We start from the raw sequence: 22,539 nt of genomic DNA, 5'->3' as shown, positions 1-22,539 counted from the left end.
ATGCCATAACTAAAAGTATCTTTTAAATAGAGAAGAATTTGCTTGATGAGAGCTGCATGAGATTGCTTCGGGCATTACATGTACCGACTGGCTACTCCGACCGAAAACGCCAAATCTGGTCGAGTCTGTAAAAGGTACCGGAGACACCCGACAATCTTTCGATATCTCGTTGCATCAAAATCTTCTTTGTCTTCAAATTTAGAAACTTCCACGTTCGTGTCTATGGGAACACTAGTAGGATTGCAGTTAATCATACCGGCTTCCGTCAGTATTTTCTTTGCATACGCCTCTTGCTTAATTTTTATCCCGTCCTTGCTCTGCGACACTTCAATTCCAAGATAATAAGTAAGCTTTCCCAAATCCGACATTTCAACTTTTTAGCCATCCCGCGCTTAAACTCCATAATAAGTTTCAAATTTGAACCCGTCACAATTAAATCGTCCACGTACACGCCAATTAATAAGACGTCCGTTCCAACGGTTCTTCGGTATACGGCTTGTTCTTGTGAGCACCTATGGAATTTCATATTTAATAAAATATTATTTAATTTCGTATTCCACGCACGTGGAGCTTGCCTTAACCCGTATAACACCTTTGACAATTTATTAACTTTACGCTCTTCGCCTTTTTTAACGAACCCTTCCGGTTCAACGACATAAACTTCTTCTTTTAATTCGCCATGTAGGAACGCAGATTTAACATCAAGATGATGTAATTCCCAACCTTCATTCGCTGCGAAAGATAAAAGTAACCGAACTGTTTCAAGTCGAGCAACTGGCGCGAACACTTCGTCAAATCGACTCCGGGTTGTTGAACATAACCCTTTGCCACGAGTCTAGCCTTGTGTTTATTTAGTGAGCCATCCGCGTTTCTTTTAACCTCTTGTAAACCCACTTCAAACCAATCGCTTTTACACCACGCGGTAACTCGGTTAACGACCACGTATTGTTTTTATTTATTGATTCGATTTCTGCGCGCATTGCTTTTATCCACTCCGGTTTATTTTTGGCATCATTAAAATAAGCCGGTTCGTCATCCGCAAGCAATAAAAATTCTTCATCAATAGTACTCGAATTTAAAATATAATCGTTAAAACGTACCAGTGTAACCGTGCTTCGATTCAATCGTCGTAAAATCGACTCGGGCCCCACAAAAATATTATTCTCACTATCGCTACTGCTCACGTCGCTTGAACTGCTACTGTTTGAAGCCGCAAAAATCTGTTCATGTGACATGGAACTTTGGCGAGATGGACTGCAAACAGCCGTTGAAGCTATTCTGACTACACCTGGCGAGCCCAAATTCTCCACAGTAGCTAGGCATATGTAATTCGTTGAAGTGTTGTTCACACATGAGTCTTTTGTTGACTTTTCTACCACAACAACACTTGATCTCATCCTTTGGCTATTTGGGCCCACACCATTTGCAACATTCGAATTTGTTTTTGCTGAATTCACGTGTGGAGTTAATGAATTGTCATCATAAGTTGGACGATTTTGATTTGTTTTTGCTGAATTCACGTGTGGAGTTAATGAATTGTTCACCGCACCACATCTACGGCTCGAGCCTTTCCCACGTCCATTACTCGAATCGCGTGAAGTCTGTCTAGAACTTGAAGAGGTATTAGAATTATTAAACATTAGTTTCGTTTGAGTACCTTGATTATCCGACTGCAATTCTTCATCTTTTATGCGTTCTTCATACGCCTTTATTCGACCAACCACATCGTCGAATGCAACTGTTTTTAGATCCACAAGTTGCCCAACTGAGGCTACCATATGGATGAACCGCCTTGGTAAACCACTGAGAAACTTTTTCACGATCCTTTGTTCCTCTATTATAGAACCGAGAGACGCCGCTTTTGAAGACATTCCTGTTAACTGGCTAGAAAACTCATCAACTGTACTAGAATCCTTCATCTTCAACGCCTCAAATTCAGACATGAGTGTCTGTAGTCTTGCTTCACGTACCCGATCGGCTCCTAGATGGCGCGCTTTCAGTGCATCCCACATCTCTTTTGCCGTCTTCATATTACCAACTTGCAAGATCTGTTCTTCCGGTATAGATTAAAACAACAAAGCAATCGCCATATTGTTTTTCTTCACATCGGTTTCAGTTCCGGGGTCAATGGCCTCCCACACGCCATGAATGTTAAAAATCGCACGGATACGCAACGCCCAAATTGTATAATTAACCTTATTCAACATCGGGCATTGAAACGCTGTTGAATTTGGAACCGATTTCTCGGTATTCGAGCCACTACCGCCATTGCTTTCAACCATATTTTTCTTGCGTCGACTATACGTACGATTAAACAAACCCGGTGTAACTGGTTCAGTTTCTTGCAGTCTACACATTTAATTCTGAGTTCCACTCCGAACACGAACCCGAATAAACAATGCTAAATTTTGTCTTGAACTTAAAAAAAAATCCAAAACAAAAAAAAAAACTTCTTTATGATTGTGTACTGCTCTCGTACAACACAACAGCACCACACTTAGAATTAAATTGGACTATTATGTTTTCAATTTGGGCCTTTTCACATCTAACCCAAAATAAAAAATAAAAAATAATCCAATGAAATCCCTTTGCTGCTTCCCCCTTTTGGTCGACAGAAACAACAACACGCTGCACACGCCCTGTTCCCTTCCCTGTCTAGATCCCAACAAGCAGGGTTGTAGCTCCGATTAAACTTCCGGTCAAGCAATTCAACAGCAGCCAAGTTCACGCTACTGCTTCCTCTGTTCCTACGATCCCAGTCTCAATCGCAGGTACGTGATATCTCCCAGGTCGCTCTGATACCAATTCAAGATGAATCAGTATGAACGGAAATTGAAATCGGAAATTGCAAAGTATTTGGCTAACACCCAAACGTTTATTATTATTCAAGAAACTGACTCAAAACTTGAATTACAATCACTAATACCCAAAGCATGGTATTTATAATCTAAACACTCCTATTAGATTATAACTAGGATTGCTAATAAACCTATTATATTGGACATGATAATTATCACTAAATAATTAAACCTAAACACGTTTAAATATTCTAATAATTATCCACTCCATGGTTCCTTGCCTTGCACGCAAAGGAATCTCTTTTAATTCGAAATTTCCAACACTTTTTAGTTTATTATTGTCGGTTTCAAGCCCGGATAAAAGAGTAAGGTTGTAACATTAAAGGGGCTTATACTTTTTGTTCGCTTACGGCCCCAAAATGGACCGGACGCCCTGAACATAATACATAACATTGTCATTCAGTTCACATATCAAACCTTGATCTAGTTGTTCTAGTGTTTTAAGCTTCATTAATAATAAAAGGAACTAAACCAGTTTTTTTCTTCAAGTGCTACCAGAACAAAAAAAAAAAAAAAAAAAAAACAAAAAACAACACAGACACACAAAAAAACATAACTAGATAGTTAAAATATATGCTTAGGAAATCACTACTATTCCATAAATATAAGGGAAAATGCCACTAAAATGTAACTAAGTTTGTCAAGTGTCTCAATTAAGTTATCCAACCTTTTTTTGTCTCTCTAAAGTCACTAAACTTTAATTTTGTGTTCTAATACTATGTAATTACCAGGTCATCAGGTTACTATGTTTTTCTTTTATTTTTTATTTTCCTTTTAATGTTTATTTGGATATTCTTTATGTTAGGTGGAATTATAAAATAAAAAAAATATTAAAACCTTTGATGATCGTTATTTTGCAAAACGAATATTCATAATTAACACATGTTTTTTTTATTTTCTATTCATAAAAAGCAAAAAAAAAGTGTTTTCTTTTGTCATTCAAAAAAGTACAATTTTTTTGCTTTAAAAATATTCAACCGTAACATAACAGTACATATTTTATTAATTTATTTATTTAGAATAAAAAATGATTTTCAACTTTTTATAAAAAAATCCATGTCATTAATTTTATTTTCTACATCATATTAAAAATTAACAAAAAATAATAAAACCTGACACATCATCATTACTAACCTGGTAACCTGATAATTACATAGTATTAGAACATCAAATGAAACTTGAGTTATTTTATAGAGACAAAAAAAGTTTCAATGACTTAATTGGAACACTTGTCAAAGTTGGTTACATTTCTACGAAGTTACCCCTAAATATAATTATGGAACTATCAAAATTAGCAACTAAAGCATCACGTTAATACCAAAAGTTCAAAAGTCGACTTCGTCGATGTAGTCCTCAACGTCATCGTCAAAATCGCCAAACCAATCAACCAAAGTTTCATCATCAATGTCACTTTCATAAGAAACTTGTTCATCTTCCAAGATTGCATTTGCTACATCGACTCGTGTTAAGTCCTCATTTTCTAGAACACGATTTTCTTCCATTTTTCCAGTCAACCACTCGTTACTATAATCAGCGCCCTTCAAATATATAGAATCATAAACATCTTTATCATAACGATTCTTAAATGTTCGGTTATATTTGACAAACACAAGGTTTTGCAGCTTCTTGTGCTCCAACTGGTTCATTTTCTTGGAATTGATCTATTAAAACAAGAAAACTTTTATATAGTTACAAGAACAAAAGAACTTCATATATACTTGAAAGTTAAAATACTTACATGCTCAAACGAGCCCCAGTTTCTTTCACAACACGACGAACTACACGCCAAACTAAGCACCTTGACAGCAAATTTTTGCAGATTTGGAGTTTCTTTCCCATATAATTTCCACCAGTCAGCTGATACCAAATTTCAAAGTTAGTGTGTACAATATATAAAGTATAATAGAATTTAAAGAGTAAAATGTCATTTCCGTCCCTGACGTTTGGCCACTTTTGTGACTTTCGTCCAAATGTTTCTTTTTCGCATCTGGATCCAAAAAGTTTGAAATCTTGCCACTTTATTCTAACTCGTCAGGGGCATTTCTGAATAAAAAAGTTTTAATTTATTTTTAAAAAGTCTAAAATGACGAAAATATCCCTGCCTTAACGTTAAAAAATAGATGAAGTTAATGAGTTGGATGAAAATGGCAAAATTTCAAATCTTTTGGGTACGTATGCGAAAAAACAAACATTTGGACGAAACTCGCAAAAGTGACCAAACCTCAGGGACGAAAATGACATTTTACTCTAATTTAAAGTTAGATAACTTACCGGGAGCTATTTTGTCACGCGCTCTAATCGCAAGATCATTACCGAAATGTCCCGCTTGGTTCACCCACTTTATCAACTCCGTCATGATCAGATCTTGTTCGGCATTACTAGGGACAAGCTTTTGAACGCACGCAGTTAACCCTTTCATAACCGCACTGTCTTTCTCGATATCTGGGTTTGTGCAATAGAACTCCGGGTTAAAGTAGTAACCCGCTACATGCAACGGATGATGGCGTTGACAATCCCATCTTTTGTCGATTATATCATACACCACCTTACAATCATTTTCCTTATCGAAAGCGGATCGAATTGCTTCTTTTGCGGTATCCATAGCTTTATAAATATAACCCATTGCGGGTTTTTTCTCGTTTTTAACAAGTCGTAATGCTCGAACTAAAGGACCCGTAACTTTAAGAGTCCAAACCACATTGTTCCAAAACGGAAGTGTGTAAACAAGTTTCTTAGCGGTTTTTCCTTTGGCTTCTTTGGCCCATACGCTTAATCTCCATTTTTCACTTATGAACATCCTCTCCAAACTCCCCTTTTGCTTGTACAAGCTTTGTAAAGAAAGATAGGTCGTTACAAAGCGTGTAATCCCGTTTCTTGTCAACTCTTTGTTATTCGTGAACTCTCTCATCATATTCAAAACGCCACAACGGTTGTAGATATAACCAACAAGAAATATTCCTCTTTTAATGGTTTTTTTGACTTTAGCAAGGTTCCCGATATCCTCAAGCATTAGATCTATGCAATGAGTGGCACATGGAGTCCAAAACAAGTTTGGCCTAGTTTCCATCAACATTTTGCCTGCATAATCATATATAAAATAAGGGTGAGAGGGGCACTCCTCTCTTAGGGGAGTGACCTCTCTTACAAAAAACCAATCAGCACGCGCCACGTCAACTCCCCCCTTAACTCCCCTCACACCCTCAATTTGATGGCGGCACTCCTCTCTTAGGGGACTTGTTTTTTATTCAAAAAGAAAAAAAAAGAAAAAAAAAAGGAAAATAACTTGATTGGTTGAAAATCTGGTGGGCCACCCTCTCCCTCTCTCCCTTATGCAGTAACTAGTCCCCGACCTTCCATCCCCTCCATGCGGTGAATGATGATGGCGGCACTCCTCCCCGCGCGGTAACTAGTCCCCGACCCCCCTCCCCGAGAAGTGCCCCGCTCACCCTAATAATTAAAACTAGTTGAGTTGAAACATAAAAGAAAAAATATCAAGCAACTAACCCGCTAGTACAGAATTGCTTCCACTATCTGTGATAACTTGAACAACATTAGCTTCCCCAATTCGCTCCACAAAGCGATCAAGTAAACGACACATCTCCGACACGGACTCGGTATAAGACGACGCATCAACCGACTCCATAAACACAGTCCCCATGAAACTATTGACCAAGATGTTGATCGATGTTCTTTGCTCTCTATCCGCCCAACCATCCAACATTATTGAACACCCGTATTTTGACCACTCGTCTTCATGCACTTTAATCCACTTCTTTACGTTGTCTACCTCGTTCTTAAGAAGCGGACCTCTTAATTCATGATAACTCGGAGGCTTGAGATTTGGCCCGTAGTTTCCAATAAGCTCAATCATCTCGTTAAAACAATCTAACCGAGCAACATTGAACGCAACGCCTGCTTCGCAAAAAAACCGAGCAATTGCTTGAACGGTTCTTGCTCGAAGCTCGTTTTCACAAGCATCGTTCATGTTTGTTTGTTTCAAACTTGTTGCTTCTAGGTTACTATGCGGACCGTTGGCATTCGACTTTAACCTTTTCTCTTGTCCCCCAATATACACCCCACTCCTCTTCTTTTCAATCTTCGGTATCTTCGCTACACCATCTTCAGCAACAACAATCTTCTTTGACTTGTGTTTTTTTACTAACACGTTGAGCTTGTCTTTAACGTCTTCGGGACAGAAAGAACATGCTTTAATTTGATGCAGTTTTGCTCCATGGATCCCTTTTCTGGTCACTTTGTAGCAGAATAAGCAAGTGATACCATCATCTTCCTCCAAATTATTATACAACCATCCGGGATCATCACTTTCTATTGATGTCGTGGATGACGAATCACCTTCGGAAGCCATTTCTGTGGGAAACAAACACAGCAGTGAACATAAACTTACAAAAACAAGCAATGAACATAAAATCAATCTAATACAGAAGCGGACCTATGTTTCGACAAGGGGCAACGCCTGCTACCGCTTGGCGCTCCGGCGGTAGTGTAAAATTAGTGTAAATTTTGGAAAAAATTGACATTTTTTCGATTTCGTTACCGCTTGTTTATAAAACGTTAAAGCTAAGAATGAATCCCAGATCCGCCACTGTTCGAATATAATATCAAAATGTACCCCCCCCCCTCCCCCCTAGGGCTGCAAACGAACCAAGCGTTCGGCGAACAGTTCGTGAATTGTTCGGCGAGAAGTTCGTTTGTGTTCGTTCGTTTATTAAACAAACGAACACGAACAATAAATTTTGTCCGTTTAGTTAAATGAAGAAACATGAACAAAGGTCGTGTTCGTTCGTTTGTGTTCGTGAACGTTCGGTAATGTGTCCGTTTGTGTTCGGTAGTTCATTAGTGTTTTAGTTTTTATATATATTTAAATACTTCAAAATTCCGACAAATTAAATATCTAATAAGTGTTAGTGTATTATACATTTTGCTCATGAACGATTGTTTGTGTTCGTTTGTTTCCATTTGTGTTGATGAACATTAGTTGGTGCTCATTTGTGTTGTCAACGTTCGTTTTTGTTCGTTGCCTAAAATTAACAAACAAACACAACCGAACACGAACAAGTTCATTTCCTTAACAAACGAACACGAACATAAAATCTCGTTCGATAAGTGTTCGTGAACTGTTTATGAACACATATATTTCTTAACAAACGAACACGAACAAGGTCTTGTTCGTGTTCGTTCAGTCCATTTGCAGCCCTACCCCCCCCCCCCCCCCCCACCACACACACATATGTAAGTGGTGATACATGAGAGCAAGAAACTGTGAAACATCAAACATAAAGCCATAAAAATGCATAACATGAGAGCAAACACAGAACCAAACATGACCAAAAAGAACTGAACTTGAATATGCAACCAGAAAACTCACATAAATATTTGTTGGGGGGGGGGGGGGGGGGAGCAAGAACTGATCTAGAATCTGTTGCTAGTTGCTACCAATCTGAAACAGGGGGGAAGAAGAAGAAGATGAATCTCGCATATGGTAGTGACGGCGGTTTAGGTTAAAATATATAGAAAAATGTGAAACATTGTCCAACGGTTAAAAACCCTAAATCGTCGCTTCGTAAGAGCGAAGCGAACGCCTTGATTCGCCTGACGAGGCGCGCTTTAAGCGCATTCGAAATAGAGGAAAAAAAAAATCAGAACTGGACGGCTGCTCCTTCTCCGGTAACAAAACAAACATCGAAGAATAAAACCTCGTAGTTTAAGATGAAATTGTGTTGGGCACCGAATAATTACACACTTTTTGGTGTATGCAGCACCGGTACTTTTGTTTCGGTACCGGCATTCTACCAAATTTTACATTTTTACCTTCAATACTGGTACTGTACCGTATCGAATATTTTCGGTACCGAGCTCATCCCTACCGAGAAGAGTCGGTTCGTTTTACAAAACGAACAACTTTGAAAAAGCCTTTTTTACCTATTTTCGAGCGAGCTTCGAGCTATTTAAACATCTCTAGGCGAGCTACAAGCTAGTACGTGTTTGAAAGTAAAATGACACGAGTTGAAGCTTGATATTTCAGTTCGATAAGGATTTCGAGGCAACACGAGCTACTCAGCTACCCATATACTCTTGAGCTCAAGCCCAACTAGCTCTGGCTCGAATTGAACTCGGCTCATTAGCCACCATTTGTGAGGCTAACATATATATTTCTTCATTTTCTCGTTAAACTTTAACTAAAATTAAAAAAAAAAACATATAAATAAATTTCTAGTTTTGTGTCTTTTTATGTTCATTTATGTTGCTCGATCAATTCAAGATTTAGATAACCTAATAAATAATCTAATTATAAAGGTGTGTATAATCAATGTATTAAAAACCGGTTTTTAACTCATACCGGGTTTGGCTCTAAAATGGTTTAACCGGTTGAAGCGAGTTGTATCAGGCGATTGAACCGGGTTACTAGTTAACCCTATAAATTCCATAAAATACAAATTCATCTTAAAAGACAATCGAATCTCCACTAGGATTTATGTAACCATTCATAGTTTTATCTAAAAACAACTATTTTTATTGTAAACTATAAAGCATTTTAAGAATATTTTTATTAGTTATAAACAATATTACATTGTACGAGGTGAGTAACATTTTCAACAACGATGAAATATTGGGATAGAAGGCACTAGGTTAACTACCGGAAATATGGAAGATCAATATTACCTAATATCATATTTTATTAAAAATAAGAAATCAAATCTTAAGATAATGCAAACCGGTTCAACGGTTTGAACCGGTAGAACCGGATTTTACGCCGGTACATAAGACATACCGTATTCGGGTTTTACTGGCCTTTATCGTACCGGACTCGTATCTGATATCCAGTTTAACCGGTATAACCGGCCGGTTCATACCGGTATTTAAAACATTGTGTATAATAACTAAAATCAACCTACTACATAAAGGAGGCAAACAATAAAGTAAGGGTGAAGGGTATAAAAAAATTGAGCTTTCCAATAGCCTAACTATAAGTGTTCATGTATCAACTTTCTAATTGTTAGCTTTGTAAAATAAATTGAGGTTTTGTTTATTGTTTTTAGTTATCATATTGGAGTAACCAACTTCAAAAAATAAGAAGAAACTAAGAAAGGAAAAGGTTGACAAAAGTATCAACTCTGTAAATTGTAAAATCATTCAGAAACGCGTGAAGAGACATGAAGAAAAGGCATAAAGTGTTATGTGACAGTTACGTTAACAAGGGGTGTTGTAAAAAAAGGCACGGGATGGGAAGAGCTTGAAAGGGGGCCTTTTAATAAAAATAAAATCAACAAATAAATTACAATTAACCAATCAAAACAAATCCAAATATCACCCACCAATCGCATGCCTCCACGTCACCCACTATCTTCCCTCACGCCAATGGAAAACTCCACGCCTCCACCTCCACGCCATGGCACAGGGCAATATGCCGGCGTGCTTGAGGCCTACACACCACCTCCATGCCCTCCACACCGTCCGGTCACAGGGTGAAGGGGGTGTCCCTTTCATGTACCCTAGCCCCCTCCAATCCTGCACTTCCATATCATTTTTACCCTAAACTATCATCAACCCACAATAACACTATCACCACTCCTTTCAACTACCCTAGAATTTTTTTAGTTTTGATAAAAACTTATTTAAACAGTTATAAATAACTAAACTTTCACTTAAACAAATAAATATTGATAACTTAGAAACAACAAAACTTAAAATTAATAAAATACATAATATTAAAATTAAACGAATTCTCTCTGTTGGGGATGAGTTTTCACGATTTTCCAAACCTCAACGTAAGAATCAAATTCTTTGGGCTCGTATGTCCGTTTGTACTCACGAAGGGGCACCTGAATCGCTTCCTCTTCATTTTGCACATGTTCGTTGTTCATCGCCTTGTTTAATAGTGTCTCAAACTTGACACCTTGAATCCGGATTATCCGCCACCTCAAATGATCTCATACACCTTGGTGTTTTGTTAACCATTTTTCATAAAATAGTGCAAAGATTTGAAACCGCATGCACACGAGCCGCGCGCCTTGTTCTCGGCAAGACTCAACCAAGCCTCGCCAATGTGAGTTCTTGTTGTTCGGTACATTCCGCCATTGAAAGAGATTCCGTAGTATGTATGAAATTTGTTTTGTAAAATGAAAGTGTGGTGAAGGGTGAAAATGGTTTGTGATGGACGGGTGAAATGATTTGTATTTATAGTTGATTATTTAAAAATATATTTTTTTAAACTGTAACGGTCTAATGACCGTTAAACGGTCAAAGCAAACAACGCGACTTGATCTACCTTGTATCCAACAAACCAAGCCTACTTGTATGGGTGGTGGCGGTGTACCCGTCTAGGGTAACAACCCTAAAGCCCAACCCGCTATGCGCCCTCTTCACCCTTATACTAAATAACGTGATTGTCTTATGATAAAAATAAATTGTTAAAATAATTAAAAAAACTAAATTTTTGATGTTTACATATGTATATATTATATATACTAGGGTCGTAGTAATCCGAGCGTTGCGATTGAAATTCACTACGTACCGTACACTATGATAACCCATGAATAACTTCATAAAATCAAACAAAATGATATCTAAATGTGTTAATGTTGTTTGCGTCGTAGCTATGCTCTATACATCAAAATAATAAGAAAAGATAAAACAATAAGGCAAATAACAAAGGTAAACGTAAAAGAAAACGACAGGAACCCGGTCGGTTTCGGTGCACTCATTATAGCAAACAATAAAAAAAAGTTTTAAAAATATATCCAAAAGGGTATCTGCGCTTGTTCCATTCGTTAAAAAAAATCAAAAGTTAAAAGCGGTTTTCCGTAACTTTATCGGTTTTATTCGGTAAAAAACAAAACTCAAAAACACAAAAAATAAACAAATAAATAAACACAAGTCAACAAAGCACTAAACTCACAAAAAAATAACCTCAAGTTAGCAACGCCTCCCTATGAAACTAAAAAAGAAGCTCAAGTTATGAAACCATCTAAGGTGTTGTTTATTTTTTAAAAGGTAAAATATCTGCAGTATGCGAACTAAATCTGGAGACATATTTAGAAGAAAAGGTGGACCAAACCTCTGCAGTCTTGCAAGAAGGACGTTTGTTTTTTAATTTATGTAGACTTCTAAAATAAACTGGTGGTGGTGTACGAACGGTGGCGGTTGGTGGTGTACGAACGGTGGCGGTTGGTGGTGGACGTGGACATGGATGGTGGGTGGTGGTGGTGGACGATGATGGTGGTAGACGGTAGTGGTGAGTGGTGGACGGTGGTGGTGGTGGTGGTGGGTGTTTGTGTTTAACCCTCTGCAGACCTTAGAAGATCTTAGAAATTGTTGGGCAAAGTCTGAGCCAAAAAGAGCTCGCACAGACGTTTTTAAATAAAACGTTTTTGGAAAAACAAACAATCTGCAAATGATAATATCTGCACGTAGTCTACGCAACGCAGACAGAAAACCTCACACAATTTTTTTCTAAAAAACGAACACCACATAAAAGTCATGTTAGTAGTCAACTTCTCTTCTTTTATATTTTTTTATACATACATAATTTGCTTTTATCCCACATCACTCCAATTCCACCCACTAAAGGGCAGAAGCTATTTGTTTATAAAGAAAAGAGTGCACATTGCACAATATACGTAATCGATATAGCCAAGTCAAGTGGTTACAACTTTTGAACTATAATACTAAAGTTTAATTTTCAAACATTCTTTTAAAATGTTTAAAGAACGAAATACATAATAATATATACAATCAAACCTTTCGTGATGTTTTAAAGTATAGTTAAGAATGATATATAACGTTATCCTTTCTTAGCATCTAGTGACCATGAGTTTAAAATACACGTCCACATATTGTTCGTTCAATCATTGAGTACATAAACATACACACATAAAAAGACTTCACCTTATAATTTATGAATTTTTAAATATATTATAAAATATATAATCTACTTTTTAGGTTAAATACAAACAAGATGTGGGAACTTAATTTAAAAAAAAAAACAAATTAATAGGGAAAATTACAAAAATAGATATTGTGGACAAAGTTTTCTCAATATACTCATCATATTTGACTCATTTTTAAAGTAGTCAATCTCTTTTTCACCAATCAGAAGTTGTCACATTAGCTCTGCCGGTTAATACGGCTAGAATTTAGCCTATACTTTTAGTGAGTTTGCTAGACGTTATTAATAGTTATCGATATATTGTATATAGTTAGATGGGTGGAGTTCCTCTACAAAGTGTGTTTTTCCTACAAAGTGTAGGAAGTGATCTCATTGTGACATGTGGCATATAGTGTTTTTTTACTAAAGGGCATAAAGGTAATTGATTAATTATCTTATTTATGGAAGATTTATATCATAAACAAAAATGAGATTTTTAAGGAAACAAAATATCTCATATCAATTTAAAATCGACATTTACTTTAAATTACGAAGAACAATTTCTTCACGTTGAGTTTTTTGTTGATCGTTTATGAATAATTTTCTTCACGTTGTGTTTTATTAGTCATAGTTTATTACCAATGTGTTATAATAGATAAAACAATGTTTTATGAAGGACATGTCTTTGTAATTCATGATGTTGTGTTTTACCAGTTATTGGTTTTATCATGATGTGTTATACCAGTTTATGATTCACGAATGACATGTTTTTTTTTCTTGAAATTGTGTTTTATAAGTATTGGGTTCTTCACTATGTGTTATAGTGTATATAACACACCAGATATAAAACACATCATAATTGGTTACCTTTGAACACATTCATAGTACATCTAGTATCAAACATATTTGTATCCATTTCAAACTAGCAATTTAGATCCATTATATTACAACACATACTTAATTTGCCCTTACAACTATAAAACACACTACTTTGAACACAACATCCTGAAGAAAAAAAATAATAATAACAACCACACCAATCAATGTCTTCGTTTTCAGCACAACCCAGTGTCTTCGTCTTCAATACAACCCAATGAATACTTCAAACGCATGATTTAACCAAAAGCAAGCTACAACACATCAAACCCTAGATCCATAAGATGATAAAAAAAAACATCACTTTTGTAATAAAATACAACTCATAAGACACGCCATACATCCGAAATCAACTATATTCGCTAAAAAAACAACAATTACGTAAACCCTATAGTTGAAATACGGCAAAAAAACCATACCTAACTCTTCGATTTTCCGTTTTGATCCTCATGTTTGGCTCCCAGTCGTGTTTTTGTGGTTGTATTGTTTCTACTTTCTTGTTCCTACATAAAAACCCCTAAAACAAAACTCCATAATTTGCATCTGATTTGGTTAGATCTGGTGTATCAGATGAGAGAGTGTAGAGAAAGGGAAATTCACGAGTAATAAGGGGAGGTTACATGATTGATTGTTATTTCTATATTTAAAACTAATTAAATGACACTTTTACCCTCAATCAATTAAGTCAGCCTATTTTAAACTCACATATATTGCCAAAATGCCATCAAGATGATCTCAACCGTTAAACAAACCCATCCAATGGCCAAGATCACTTCCTACACTTTGTAGGAAAAATAGGCTTTGTAGCCAACTCCTTCCCATAGTTAGATAATTATGTTTTGTAATTATAGTCCATATCTCTTCCCAAAATAGTGGAGAGCCATTGTATTATATAGGAATATTATTGTTGCAATACAATCAACGAAGATTACCATTCTCTCATGGTATCAGAAGCATAACGATCCTCCCTCCCACCCTCTGATACTTCTGTCGCCTTCTATCTTCTCACCTCTGATATATATATTTTTTCCCCTTCATCTTCCCTATGGCTACTCCTCTTCACCCCGCTGTCACTGTTTCTAATATCCGAACACTTATCCCAATCACCCTGGACATTGAATCTGGCCACTATACATCGTGGTCGGAACTTTTCAAGAACCACTGTAAGGCTTTTCAAGTATATGATCACCTTCAACCAAGGGCCGCTCCTGCTACATCCTCTGGTACGGATAAAGAAAAGTCCGCCCCAACCGAATCTTGGGAGCGCCTTGACGCCATCGTCCTGCAATGGATATACGGTACTATATCCACAGATCTGCTACGCACCATATTGAAGCCAAACACCACAGCCTACGATGCCTGGACCGCGCTATCTAATCTTTTTCAAGACAACAAGGCCACACGGACAATTGATCTCAACAATCGGTTCGCTACTACCCGCCTTGATCAGTTCACATCCATGTCCGCATACTGCCAGGCTATGAAAGTCATCTATGATCAACTTATTAATGTTGGAGCATCTGTTACAGATGAGCAGTTGGTACTACAAATTCTCACGGGTCTCACAGAACAATACGAAAGTGTTGCTCTCATCATACAACAAACGAAACCATTACCCGACTTCTATGACACCCGATCTCGTCTGTGTATGGCTGAAACTCGAAAACTGAATCAAGCCAAGCAAGCTGCACAGATCACTGGAACTGCACTAGCTGCAACCGCGGACCGCGGTACCTCTCCTCGTACATCTTCTTCAAATCGCACCAGGGGACGTGGCCGTGGCCGTGGCCGTGGAAACTCGAACAGGGGACGTGGCTACTCAAACTCAGCATCACAATATGTCTCTCAATCTACTGGTCAGCCATTCTCCTCACCCTTTCCGTACTGGGCCAGTCCACCACCTAATTACTATTCACATCAGTGGGCCCCTTGGACAATACCCCCATGCCCTTACCCGACGGCCGTGAAATCCACCAACCCAGCCCAAGGCATATTAGGCCCAAGACCAGCCCAAAATTATGCTGCAAGTCAGGCTTCATCATATGACGGTCAGACCATGACAGACATTAATCAGGCACTTTACAACTTATCCCTGAATCAGCCTGATCAAAACTGGACAATGGACACAGGTGCGTCTGATCACATGACTCGTAATTCAATTAATTTCTCGTCTTTTTTTAATAATGGCATGTTTCGTCACATAGTAGTCGGTAATGGTAAAACTATACCCGTCCGTGGACACGACAATCAAACCTTACCACCTCCCTTCCCACCCTTTAAATTAAACAACGTCCTTTATGCCCCTTCTTTAATCAAAAACCTTCTTTCTGTCCGTCGTTTCACAACGGACAATCAAGTGTCTATTGAATTTGACCCGTTTGGTTTTCTTGTGAAGGATCTCAAGACCCGGACCCCTATCCTACGATGCAATAGTTCCGGGGATCTCTGATGTAGTGCGTGGTACGATAAATGAAGATCAAACACGTTGATTCTACGAATACCCGTGTAGTTCTTCCCCAACCCCAAAATTCAACCCAAAGGGCACGGAATTTGAAGTGAAAAATCAGTTTTCTCAAAATTCAAGCCTGAACTTTTCATTATCTTTAGCAACATATAAATAGAGACTGAAATTCGAAAATGGGCCTAAAACACACTTGGGCCAAAAACTAGAACAAAACAAAAGTCCAAAAAACCCACTAAAAAACATAAAACATAAAATAACTCATGGAAATAAGCGTTTTTTGGCCCGGGCGATGACCCAAACCGCCATAGGCCGTTTGCAGCAAGATAGAGCTTGTTCTCACGTTCGAATCGCCTGGTCGCACGTCCCAAACGGACCCCCGTAGCCCAAGTTAGAGCCATTTTAGTGAGGCCCCTTTTGTTACGCGGTCTTGGGCCTCCAAATACAAAATAGCCCGCTCCTCTACACTTGGGCCTGCATCAATCTCTACACGTTGGATCCTACACAAGTATCAAAGTTCACATCTCCTACCACCTTTGCAGCTATCACTCAAGACATTTGGCACCAACGGCTTGGTCATCCGGGCTCTAATTTATTGCATTCTCTTAAACATTCTCATTTTATTAATTGTGGTGTTTTGAAACCTAAAATTTGTCAATCATGCGTGTTTGGTAAACATATTAGACTTCCGTTTGTGGATTCTCTTAATAACACGTCTTTACCTTTTGATATCGTTCACAGTGATTTATGGACCTCCCCAATTTTGAGCAGTGGAGGTCACCGTTATTATATATTGTTTCTTGATGATTTCACAAATTTCTTGTGGACTTACCCGATCAGTAATAAATCACAAGTTTTCTCAACCTTCAAGATCTTTTCCACACTCATTAACACTCAATTTCAAAAACACATCAAACAATTCCAATGTGATAACGGAAAAGAGTATGCTAATTCTCAATTTAAACAATTTTGCAATCAAAATGGTATGCATTTTCGGTTTTCCTGCCCACACACCTCCTCACAAAATGGTAAAGCCGAACGAAAGATCCGATCCATAAATAATATAATTCGGACTTTACTTGCTCACTCTTCCTTACCCAACACCTATTGGCATCACGCTCTTGACGTTGCCACTTACCTCTTAAATATCCTACCTAGCAAACTTCTTCAATATCAATCCCCAACCCAACGACTCTACCTCACTCGCCCTTCCTACGACCACCTTCGTGTGTTTGGTTGTCTGTGCTATCCTCTAATCCCTCACACTACGATTCACAAACTCGAACATCGATCCATGCCATGTGTTTTCCTAGGCTATCCCCCAAACCACCGAGGCTACAAATGCCTTGACTTAGCCACAAACAAAATCATAATTAATCGTCATGTCATCTTTGACGAACATACCTTCCCCTTTGCTAATCATCCCCAACCCTCACTTCAATCTTATGATTTTCTTACTGCTTCTCTTAACCCTCTCATTTGGCCATATGTCCAATCTCAATCTACTTCTCAGCCTACAAATCCACCTATACACACTACCTCCACCCATCCTCTTGGCCCACAACTCACTACACCCGCATCTCCCTCTCCCGGCCCAACTAACAACCCTCTTCCTACTCCCCTTCAACAACCGACACACACCTACCTAAACTTAGCTCCTTCTACCTCTGGTCCAACACCAATAGGCGATACTTCCAGCCCACCCCCTACTATTTGAACTTATTCCAGGCGTCCTCGTACGTCTTCCACTTCCACTCATCACCATACGTCCCCTCCTTCTAACCCGCCTCCCCCTCCTCCCTCCATTCCGCAAACGACTCGGACAATTCGCACACGATCCATGGACGGGATATCTAAACCTAAACAACTGTTTAACCTTCACACCGCACTTATCACTCCCATACCAAAAACACCTAAAGATGCCTTGTGCACAACGGAATGGTATAATGCCATGACTACTGAATTCAATGCTCTTATTAAAAATAAGACGTGGGAATTAGTCCCTCGAACACGTGACACGCATGTTATACGTAGCATGTGGTTATTTCGCCACAAATTCAGGTCTGACGGCACTTTGGAGCGATATAAAGCTCGTTTAGTTTGTGATGGCAGCACACAACAGGTAGGTATTGACTGTGGTGAGACATTTAGTCCAGTTGTAAAGCCAGCTACCACCAGGACTGTTTTGACCCTTGCTTTATCAAAGTCTTGGTCTATTCATCAGCTGGACGTTACAAATGCTTTTTTACATGGTAATTTGACTGAAACTGTATACATGTATCAGCCTATGGGGTTTCGTCATCGTCACTATCCGGATCATGTGTGCCTTTTGAAGAAATCCTTATATGGGTTAAAACAGGCACCTCGTGCCTGGTACCAACGATTCACTGACTTCGTTTTAACCATTGGTTTTCAGCAGAGCAAAAGTGACAACTCCCTGTTTATTTATCATCATGGCCAAGACATTGCCTATCTGCTTATCTATGTCGATGACATCATTCTTACTACCTCACGTGATGCATTACAGGTTCTTCTTATGAAACAATTAGCCGTTGAGTTTGATATGAAAGATCTCGGTCCTCTAAGTCATTTTTTGGGTATCAATGTCACTAGGCAGAAGAACCACATGTTTTTATCCCAACAGTCATATGCCATGGATATTATTGAACGGGCCGGTATGCATTCCTGTAAGCCGGTTGCAACACCTGTTGACACCAACTCCAAATTAAGTGCAACTTCTAGCCCCATTTTTGATGACCCTACGCTGTATCGTAGTCTCGCTGGTGCACTACAATATCTTACTTTCACCGGACCAGATATTACTTATGCAGTTCAGCAGGTTTGTATGCACATGCATTCTACATGCATTGATCATTGGAATGCATTGAAACGGATCATCAGGTATCTTCAGGGCACCTCCTCTTATGGTCTAACCCTTGGGACATTCACTGAGTTCTCCTTACGGGGCTACACGGACGCTGACTGGGCAGGATGCCCTGACACCCGTCGTTCGACGTCTGGTTATTGCGTGTATCTCGGCCCCAATCTCTTATCTTGGTCCTCCAAACGCCAGGCAGTCGTCTCTCGTTCCAGCGCTGAAGCAGAATACAGGGGCGTTGCTAATGTAGTGGCTGAACTATGTTGGCTTAGAAATCTTCTGTTGGAATTACACCAGCCCTTGCCAACAGCTAGCCTTGTTTATTGTGATAATATCAGTGCAGTTTATCTCTCGGGTAATCCGGTTCAGCATCAGCGCACCAAACACATTGAATTGGATATTCATTTTGTTCGTGATTTGGTGCAACGTGGTACCGTTCGTGTGCTTCATATCCCCTCACGCTACCAGATAGCAGGCATCTTCACCAAAGGCCTTCCTCGAGTGCTATTTGATGATTTTAGATCCAGTCTCAGCATTCGGCCACCTCTCGCTTCGACTGCGGTATCGATATATTGTATATAGTTAGATAATTATGTTTTGTAATTATAGTCCATATCTCTTCCCAAAATAGTGGAGAGCCATTGTATTATATAGGAATATTATTGTTGCAATACAATCAACGAAGATTACCATTCTCTCAGTTATACATTCATTTTTTTTTGCGAGGCAGCTGAATGGTAGACACGGCTTAGCATACACTCTTTTCAAGGCGGCTGAGGCTGAGACACCTAAGCTTACACTCTTTTTGGAGCGGTTGAGACGGCTAAGTCCTTGCTTTTGCGAGCCGGCTGAGAATACTTTGGAAAAGATTGAAAGTGATGTCTATATCGGAAAGCTTTTGGTGATCAACAAGTTACACATGTGTTTGATGCTCAAATAACGTATTTAAATGTTTCTTTTAAATTGTTCAAGCTATATAGCAAATATTTGAATAATAATATATTTTCTCAATGCTTGAATTAATAAGCAAACATGACCTATCAGACATAACAAAAGTCCAAATATATATTAAATTATCATATTCATTACCACTCATTCTTGGTCCAAAACAAGGACTGGTGTGACAATGGTGGTTAACAAAGGGGGGCCATGCATAAGTTTGTGGGCATCTTTCTGTACTTTTCTTCACTTTATCATGGTTGGCATTTGGCAACATGGTACTTTTTAGTATGTTTTGGTAAGCTTCAATTCTTTACATGTTAAAGTATATCCCTTAAATATCATTATGTAGTGTGAGCTATCATATCTAGGCATGTAAGCGAATCAAACAAACATGAATGGGGTATGTTCGTGTTCATTCATTTAACTTTAACCGAATACGAACATGAATTTGTTCATTTATAACCTAAACGAATAGTTCACAAACGTAAACGAACACAAACTAACATAAAAAAAATAATAAACGAACATAAATAAACCCAAATGAACATACGTTCCATTGTAAATCCCAATTACTGGTTATTTGTATTTATGTAAGTAGCTCGAAAGCCTCTTTAATATTTATATTTGTATAAATATAACTAATTATGTATTTATCAAAATTAAAATGAAGATAAACGAACAAACAAAAATGAACTAACAAATGGTTTGAGAATTCAAATCTCATAGTGAACAAATGTGTACATTTAAAGGTATGATTAGATTGTGTACGAGTTAGCTCAGAAAAAATATAAATACAATCAACTTTAGTATTGAGACACGTGGCATCTCCTTATTGCTTCTTGGGTTTTGCAACACCTTTAACATAGCCGTGTGACCCACACACACTCTATATATAATATACACACATACACATATGGAACGGGAAGGGGAAAGGAAGGAAGGAAGGGGCTTGTAGTGGATAAGAAGGTGAAGCCATTTTAAGATAATAAAGGAAAAAAACATGGGTGCTATGAAGCTGATTTTGTTTCTTTTGGTTCTTTTGAATTTCATTTCTCCTCTATCATTTGCTCATGTTGCCAACAACTACTCAGGTCTTCTCTCTCCCTCCCTCCCTCTATGTTTCTTTCTTACTTTGAAAGTATTAAGCTCATAATTAAGCAAATACTCAGTGCTCCCTTCATTAGTACAACTGGATTTTAACTTCAAATTTGTATTTGATGTCTGTTTCCACTAATCTTTTTGAATCTTGGAGATGCTATGGTTTGCTTGTTCTCCATCAAACTTTACAATCTGATTTTTAAAAGTCAAACCTATCAATTCATGTTGTAGGTTTTTTTACCTGTTTATTTTATACTAATAATAACTTTATATCCCTAGTTTTTACTTTAATAACTTTCCTTTACCAATAACGTTATACACCATCTAATATTACTCATAAATTTACACATTTGTCTATCGTGAGACTTGAATCCTCTTAATCTTATAATCTTATAAGAAGAAACGTCTTTTCAAGACACCTTACATATAAGGTGGATGGGGACGGATGCCGAACCCACCATTTTTTCTCCTCTCTTTTTTCTTTCACTCTCATCCATCCTCTCACACTTCATTCGTGTTGTCAAAAATATGCCCAAAACAAATGAATATAGATATAACATTATATAACAGAAAATTAGATTCTTAACCCAACGTTTGTTGTCGTCAGTTTTGTCCCTTGGAATGAAAATTTAATTTGTACCATTTTTTATAAATAAATTATGACCTAACAACTTATTTCATATAAGTTGTTTAATTAAGTTATATAACATATTCTTTTTTTTTTATTGGTTAAGAACGATTAACTCGCACCCCTACGGTGTCCGCTTGGAACCGGAACCCTCAACCACATAGAACTGAACACTTTTACTACACATCTTGATACCGCTATGCTAAAAGCCATTTGGTATATAACTATAGGGTGAGGTTCATTTGTGAACAACCCTCTTGATAGTGAACTGTGTGAACTAATCCTAACCCTTGATTATTAATACACAAGTGTAAATCAATGGTCAGGATTGTCAGGATTTGAAGATGAAAATACACTATAGTGTATTTTACGATTTGAGGATGTAAATGAATGGTCAGGATTTGTTCACGCAGATCACAAATACACTAGTGTTCACTCTAGAACCTCACCCACTATAACTATATATATAATATATTATGTAGTGGTTTTGTAGGTAGGGAAGACGATGGAGTTGTAAACCAAAGCAAATTTGCCCACACCAGTGCACGAGGTGGTAGTGGCGATGGTGGTGCTGGGCGCTCAACTCGAGAAAACAACAATGGATATGGTGGTGACTCTAGCCTCTCCCGACAAGGAGGCGGCGGAGCAGTCATACCTGTGTATGCCGCTGCAGGAGCCGCTGCTAAGCGCAACAATCGCCACAACGCCGCCAACACTTGTAGCATATGTTGGGAACATAGACTTCTGATTGTTATGTCTAGTGTTTTAACGTCATTTTTACTACATATGCGTATTTAAAATTCATTTTAATTTGATGTTGTGCACCTGTTCACGTCGATACGAACTATGTAATACTTATTTGTTGATAAAAGCGTCCTTTTTACTCATACTCATTTAAAGATGAAAAAATTA

General features: G+C 38.0%; 2 protein-coding genes across 3 annotated transcripts; one reads left to right on the top strand and one right to left on the bottom strand.

Moving 5' to 3' along the window:
* Positions 1 to 4,025: 4,025 nt before the first annotated feature.
* On the bottom strand, positions 4,026 to 8,608 carry LOC110894792. 2 transcript variants are annotated; one of them, XM_035980954.1, is made up of 5 exons: positions 8,245 to 8,608; positions 6,363 to 7,226; positions 5,130 to 5,936; positions 4,597 to 4,715; positions 4,026 to 4,519 (listed from the first exon to the last, which is right to left on the bottom strand). In XM_035980954.1, exons 2-5 carry the CDS (start codon positions 7,222 to 7,224, stop codon positions 4,184 to 4,186), a joined length of 2,124 nt encoding a protein of 707 aa, XP_035836847.1. In that variant the 5' UTR covers positions 7,225 to 7,226; positions 8,245 to 8,608; the 3' UTR covers positions 4,026 to 4,183. The 2 variants fall into 2 exon arrangements, with proteins under 2 accessions (XP_035836847.1, XP_021997711.1); XM_022142019.2 differs by lacking the exon at positions 8,245 to 8,608 and having other exon boundaries at positions 6,363 to 7,492.
* A 12,207-nt stretch (positions 8,609 to 20,815) lies between these two features.
* Positions 20,816 to 22,539, top strand: LOC110894793. Its single transcript, XM_022142021.2, has 2 exons — positions 20,816 to 20,992; positions 22,121 to 22,539. The coding sequence occupies exons 1-2, from the start codon at positions 20,902 to 20,904 to the stop codon at positions 22,423 to 22,425; spliced, it is 396 nt and encodes a 131-aa protein (XP_021997713.1). The 5' UTR covers positions 20,816 to 20,901; the 3' UTR covers positions 22,426 to 22,539.

This window comes from Helianthus annuus, chromosome 12 (assembly GCF_002127325.2).
Source record: "Helianthus annuus cultivar XRQ/B chromosome 12, HanXRQr2.0-SUNRISE, whole genome shotgun sequence".
In the NCBI taxonomy this organism is placed as follows: domain Eukaryota; kingdom Viridiplantae; phylum Streptophyta; class Magnoliopsida; order Asterales; family Asteraceae; genus Helianthus; species Helianthus annuus.
Note: the sequence above shows the minus strand (reverse complement) of the source record. Positions and strands in the feature narration are given on the sequence as shown.

Bases quoted from the DNA above. Each gene is read 5' to 3' on its own strand.
- LOC110894793 (XM_022142021.2), top strand. From the start codon at position 20,902: ATGGGTGCTATGAAGCTGATTTTGTTTCTTTTGGTTCTTTTGAATTTC. The intron at 20,993-22,120 runs GTCTTCTCTCTC...GTGGTTTTGTAG, and splicing joins TGTTGCCAACAACTACTCAG to GTAGGGAAGACGATGGAGTT.
- LOC110894792 (XM_035980954.1), bottom strand. From the start codon at position 7,224: ATGGCTTCCGAAGGTGATTCGTCATCCACGACATCAATAGAAAGTGAT. The intron at 5,937-6,362 runs GTTAGTTGCTTG...ATGATTATGCAG, and splicing joins AAGCAATTCTGTACTAGCGG to GCAAAATGTTGATGGAAACT. The intron at 4,520-4,596 runs GTAAGTATTTTA...TTGTTTTAATAG, and splicing joins ACTGGGGCTCGTTTGAGCAT to ATCAATTCCAAGAAAATGAA.